The 6,334-nt window shown below is 45.9% G+C and overlaps 2 protein-coding genes across 6 annotated transcripts in view; both read right to left on the bottom strand.

Annotated features, from left to right (window-relative positions):
• Positions 1–1,203, bottom strand: part of EXOSC10 (exosome component 10) — a 20,069-nt gene extending 18,866 nt beyond the window's left edge. For both annotated transcript variants that reach the window (XM_024749954.1, XM_024749953.1), the window contains exon 1: positions 1,093–1,203. In XM_024749954.1, the coding sequence (XP_024605722.1) occupies positions 1,093–1,203 (111 nt within the window). The remainder of the gene's footprint in view (positions 1–1,092) is intronic.
• A 3,595-nt stretch (positions 1,204–4,798) lies between these two features.
• Positions 4,799–6,334, bottom strand: part of MTOR (mechanistic target of rapamycin kinase) — a 119,913-nt gene continuing 118,377 nt past the window's right edge. For all 4 annotated transcript variants that reach the window (XM_024749711.1, XM_024749710.1, XM_024749713.1 and 1 more), the window contains one exon: positions 4,799–5,763. In XM_024749711.1, the coding sequence (XP_024605479.1) occupies positions 5,748–5,763 (16 nt within the window). In that variant the 3' untranslated portion in view covers positions 4,799–5,747. The remainder of the gene's footprint in view (positions 5,764–6,334) is intronic.

Raw genomic sequence — 6,334 nt, 5'->3', positions numbered from 1 at the left:
GGTGAAAAAAAAAAAAAAAAAAAAAAAAGACAGTATAAGAATATTCTAGATCTTTTGGATGAGCAATTTAGAATGGCTACTATCCACAACTGGACTAGTGTTTATGGCTCAGTTAGTGCCAAGTAGGTCTCTATTTTAACTGTTGTGTGATAATGAGAAAAAACCTTAAGTGGCTGTCATAGGTAAATGACAGTTGGTCATATCAAGGCCAACTGACATTACTGTGAGTTGTGTAATAAATGTTTTCCAAGAAAAAAAAAGAGAGAGAGAGAAAGATGGGAACTTGAATCATGGTGGGGTACATGGTAGCACTGAGCCACCCAATCAGGACCATGGCTAGTGGCCCAGGAACTATTCAGAACCAAATAAATGAATTAATAACAACATCTGCTAATGATAAATTAGATATAATGTGAGTGGAGTTTTGGAGGATCTGTAGTGCTAACTTACAAACTATTTTAGTTTCATGGTCTTGGAAGAGCTATGCATGAGGTGTTTAATCCCAGGTTTGTTTGTTCATATTTAAGCACCAATAGACAAATAATCTAAATGAACTCTATGTTCCTTCGAGGAGGCATTGATAAATGTTCAATGGCACTTCCAGGAGGGACACTCGGTGGCAGCTGTAACAGGTGACATTAAACCCAGGGTTTGGGATTATGTAGGATTGGCCCTCAGGAGAGGGAAGAAGGGCCATCCCGGCCGCGGGAGGCGTAAAGCAGCCAAGTCTCTCTGGAGAGTTGGTCGGGTGGCTCAGACCTGGGCGGGGTCGGGGTCGCGAAGGCTGGGGACATCAGGGTGACCAGAAAGCCCTTCCCACGAGGCGGAGACGGTTCTCCATACTCGGGACTGCATGGGCTCAAACGGGAGATCAAGGACCCTGGGGAGTGTGGCGTCCCCGGGTGTCAGCGTGCGAGGCCCCATCCCCGGAGGATGAAAACTGTGCCCGGAGCGGGGAGCGGCCCCTAGACCCCCGCCCGAGGCTCCGCTGCAGCATGCACGCGGCCGCGTGGGCGGCCTCCGAGAGGGTCCGCGCCTGCTTCCGGTCAGCCGCGGGCGGCTCCCTGTGCCCCCGAGGCCTCACGAACTCACCTTCACGAAGCTGTCTGCATCGGGGAAGCCGGGCAGCACCATCTCCCCGTCAGACTTGGTATCGCTTGTCGCCGACTGGGCCTTAGACTCTCGGGGACTGGGAAGCGCCATTTTTCTGGCTTGCACGGCTTTTCTCGCGAGAGTGCCTCAGCCAACGCGACGTGCACGCACTGCGCATGTGCGAAGGCTGTGCTTGAGTTGGGGCGGTATCAGCTGAGTACGCCACCCAGGGAATTTGACGTTTTTCTTTAACCTCGTATTATTTCATGACAGCAACCCAGTGACTTACGGTAAGACCTGGAGGACCCAATTATTCTTATATTTAAAGCCTGCTCCTCCCAGGCTCTGGTTCCGTGCCCCCCTCACTCACTTGATTTGACTCCTGCAGTTATCCCCTCTCTGGCGTCATCTATCTTTTCCCTCGCTGCTGGTTCATCCCTAACAAACTACAAGTATTCTGGCATCTCTCCCAAATAAAAGACAAGCTAGAAAACAACACTCCACCCCACACTGCCTTCCAGCCACTGTAACATTCCTCTTGCCCTTTATAGGTAAACTATTGGAAAAGGCGTCTATATGTTCCTACTGTAGTTACCTCCAGTTCTCTGGAACGCCTCCAATCAAAGGTTCCTCCCCATCCACGTCTTAAGGCACTTAGTGTGAACTCAAACATTTCTTACATGAATGCCTGGAAGAGCTCTTGTTAGGAGGTTGGCAGTATTGGGCAACTCAGGGGTGGATTTGGGAAACCCGGTATGGTGTGTCCTCTTTCCTAAGATCAGGAGTGGCACACCCTTGATACAATTTGTTTGGCTTAGTAAATGTTAGCTGTTATCTTTTTTTTTGGCTGCCCCTCACGGCTGTTAGGATCTTAGTTCCCCAACCAGGGACTGAACCCGGGCCCCAGCAGTGAAAGCGCTGGAGTCCTAACCACTTGACTGCAGGGAATTCCCATGTTAGCTGTTAATCAGAATATCTTATTAACAGAATGCTTGTTTTTCATTCTCCCTGCCCCCCATTTGTGTACCTCAGGTACACAGGTACCCTGGCCGAACAAAGGCCTAGGCTAGCCTAGTTCATTTTTACAACTAATATTTTGAGCACTTAGTTCATATGGTTCAACCTAGGCTGTGCTGAGTGCTTTACATGGATTAGGTCATCCTCAAAACAACCTTCTGGGGTAGATCCACATTTTCAATGGAGGAAACAAACACAGAGATTAAGTAATTTATCCAAAGTCACACAGATAGGATGAGATGGAGTTGAGATTTGAAACTAGGTAATTTGATACCACAGCCTTGACTCTTACTGCTTTACCTAGCTCCAAGAGATTTAAGGCCCTCCCTTCACACATCTTACATGAAACTATCCTGGATTGATAAGGGAATTAGACTGTCTTTTAAGGCCTCCGTTAGCACCTCACCTTCCTCTGGTAACTCATTTCAACAAAGTCAGAGGTTTTGCTTAGGTATAACTTAAAACCCATTGGAGGGATTCCCTGGCAGTCCAGCGATTAGGACTCTGCCCCTCCACTGCAGGGGGCATGGGTTCAACCCCTGGTCGGGGAACTAAGATCCTGCAGGTTGTGTGGCCAAAAAGAAAAAACAAAACACAACAAAAAAACCCATTGGATTCACCAAACATCTTAATCCCAAGGACTCTCATGCCCTAAAGAATATGTCCTTACAACTGATGGCCACCATTTTCCTGAGTCCGTTATTTCCCATGGCCTCTATCTTTTGTGAATGGTATCGCTGTAGTCATTGATAGTTATTTCGTATGGAATCTGATCATATTTTCAGGAGCAAAATAGTTGATACATAGTTTAGGATAGTTACAGAAAATCTGAAGGTATGAGACTTTCTAGCTGTGAGGGTTAAAACTGTTTTATCACTGTTGAGATTTAAATCCATCTTTTGTTTGTTTTTGGCCTCGATGTGGCATGCAGGATCTTAATTCCCCGATCAGGGATTGAACCCGTGTCCCCTGCAGTGGAAGGGCGGAGTCCTAACCACTGGCCCACCAGGGAATTCCATCTTTGTTTTTAATAGAGGAGTCCTCCAACAAATGTTCATGGAGCACTACTGTGGGCCTGATCTTCTGGCAGATTTTGGGGATGTGAATTCCCACAAGATATGGTTCCTGGCCCTATAATTCTCTTGCTCCCCCTATCACAAATTAAAAAAAAAATTTTATTGAAGTATAGTTGATTTACAATGTGTTAATTTCTGCTGTACAGCAGTGCTTTAGCTATGCATATATATATTCTTTTTAATACTTTTCCATTATGGTTTATCACAGGTTATTGAGTATAGTTCCCTGTGCTATACAGTAGGACCTTGTTGTTTATCCATTCTATATATAATACTTTGCATCTGTTAATCCCAAACTCCCAACCTTCCCTCTCCCACCTCTCCTCCCCCTTGGCAAACAAGTCTTTTCTCTATGAACAGAGTGAGTCTGTGAGTCTGTGTCAGTTTTGTAGATATGTTCGTTTGTATTGTATTTTATTTTTTAAATATTTATTTAATTTTGGCTGTGCCGGGTCTTAGTTGTGGCACTTGGGATCTTCATTGCGGCGTGCGGACTCAGTTGCGGCACACATGTGGGATCTAATTCCCCGACCAGGGATGGAACCCGGGCCCCTTGCATTGGGAGCTTGGAGTCTTACCCACTGGACCACCAGGGAAGTCCCTGTGTTGTACTTTAGATTCCACATATAAGTAATATCATATGGTATTTGTCTTTCTGACTTACTTCACTTAGTATGATAATCTCTAGGTCCATTTTACAAGTTCCTTAAATAGCTTTTATGATTCAGTATTTCTTACTGGGTAGCTGTGGCCCACAGGAATTTGGAAGAACTCTGTGGGCATGCTTTCTCTTCAGAGGAATCTGTATCTAGTACTTGCCAGTTCCATATTCAAGTTCCCTCCTCTCCATTATTCCAAGTTTTACTAGGCCTTACTAGCTTTTAATTTTCTTTCCACCTGTTTGATACCCGTTTCTCTTAAAAACACTACTCAGGTTCTATTTCTCTGATTTAAAACTTCACGTGGTTCCCTCCCTATTGTCCACAGCATCAGGTTCAAACTCCTTGCTGCTGAACTGCGAGGCAGGCCAGTCTGGCCTGGTTCTACTTTCTAGCCTCCTTTTAGTTCCTATTATTCTTTTTCCTATTATTCCTTTTATTTCCCACTGACCACCGAGCCAGACATGCTGAACCATGAGGTCCAAGTGTGTGAAACTGCTGTTTCACATATAAAAATGGCCGAATATCTACAGTCTAGCATGGTTCAAGTTAACAGTTGCCATTCCTGCATAGTATTGTGCTTTCATACTTTTCTGCTGAGAACGTCCTCACTTGCTTCATCTGACAAACTCCCACTCCTCCTTTAAGACCCTTGGCAAGTGTCCCCCCTTTCTGTGAGGCTTTCCTGGTTCGCCCAGTGGAAATCAGTGACCCCACCCCAGGCTAGCGCCCTGCACGTGGCTCTCCTCACCACGCAGCCCGGTGGCTTTATCAGTCCGCTCCTGAGATGCTGGCTCCACCTCGTCTGGCCGTGAACAAGCCAAGCATGGAGACCACGTCACGTAGACCCTTGTCCTGCACAGTCCCAGTACTCAGTGTTAATGAATGTTGAAGAAGTAACTGCTTCCTTTATGAACTGACTAATAAGTAGGAATAAAAAGCCACTCATATACATGTTTTTAAAATTCTGATGTCATTTATTGGCACAAAAATTATTCAGATACAACATGGTGTCTAGACATGGCTACACTTTATATTTTTGTGCATTTAGTTTAATATTTCTTTTGCTCCTAATTCCCAACACGTACTAGACCATCCCCCTCTGTGTCAGCACCTCCATGACAGCATTCCTGTATTCCAAGGCCTTGCTCTCAACACAGAGCGTTCAGACCTCACTGAAAACATCCCAGAACCATGCTGGGGGAGGCCATGGTGGGCCTCCTACTGCTCTGTGATCCGTTCCGTGTATCTGCTCAGCCGAGGCCGCCCGGCGCTCTGAAGAAACTCCCCTCCGAGTGGCTCCAGTCTTGAAGTGGGTACGGTGCAGCATCACGGGTGAGGCAGAAGACAGACCTTTCCCACCCATTTTGACCCATCGTGCAAAGGCTGTTGCTGCCGTCCATGGACCAGTGAGGTAATGAGATGGGCGAAGGTGACCAAGTCAACTTCTCCTGCTTCCTTACAGTTCAGAACCCTAATCCGTGTCCTCCAGGACCTGAGGCTTCATGACTGCGCTGAGTTTGCTGTGTCCATGTCGAGAGGATCGACTAGGCCATTCTTCTGTCAGCAAACGCTTATGAGTTCTTCTGTGAGTTAAGTCAAAACCCGTATTTCTAAAGTTATGGAATCTTCTGTTCCCCAAAATCAATGGCTTGATTTCTGTAGTATGACTGCGTTTACTGTCCTGGGAACCAAATCAAGCCTTGTGTTTCTGACAATATATTCTTCAACAGCAGCTAGAAAGTTGGTTCAGGCCAACTTCGAATGTACAGTGGTTCTTCTCATTTACACTTCAAAATAGTTAACAGAGCTGCACTTTCTCACCATGGCTTCAGTTCAGTGGAAGCATATACCAAGTACAAAAGCCTCAAGAGAAATGCTGTGGGCATGTCTGGGCCTCTAGTTACCAGAAAGGACACCTAAGAAGACAGAGAGAAAAGGAGTATTTTAATAATTTGGGCTTCTTCAAAGCTTTACGTGGATACATTGAAAATGGAAAGAGCAAGGTCTGACAACCCCTGGGACGTTCCCTGAGATCTTTCACACCTAATTGTGCAGGACACGCTCATAATTTCCAGTCCAGGGCTGACGCCTGCCGTGGTCCCAGAAGGACGCCTCCCCGCCACCCTCTCTCTCAAGTTTCTACCTTCAAGCGTGCCTCGGGCGATTAATCAAAGCAGACCCCAGAGTGGTCTTGGGGTTACAATCCTGGATGATAAATTTGCCTTTTCATCTCCTTCTCTCTGTCTCTGCTTTGGTTTCTTCTCCTACCCTTCCCGTATCTCTGAATCGACAGCAAAAATCCCAAAAGAACCCGCCCACCCCAAATAAGGGGGCCTCACCTATTCTTCTAAACCAATATAAAATGTAATTTTAATTTATTTTGGTGTTTGCCTTCCAAATACACATCCGCATTTCTCCATTTTCTCCTTTTTGGAACAATGAGCACAAACAGAGAATACAAACTTTTTTTAAAAGAGATTTGAAACA

The sequence above is a fragment of the Neophocaena asiaeorientalis genome, unplaced genomic scaffold (genome assembly GCF_003031525.2).
Source record: "Neophocaena asiaeorientalis asiaeorientalis breed wild unplaced genomic scaffold, Neophocaena_asiaeorientalis_V1.1 scaffold275, whole genome shotgun sequence".
Lineage (NCBI taxonomy): Eukaryota > Metazoa > Chordata > Mammalia > Artiodactyla > Phocoenidae > Neophocaena > Neophocaena asiaeorientalis.
This window is presented reverse-complemented; position numbering and strand designations above follow the sequence as displayed.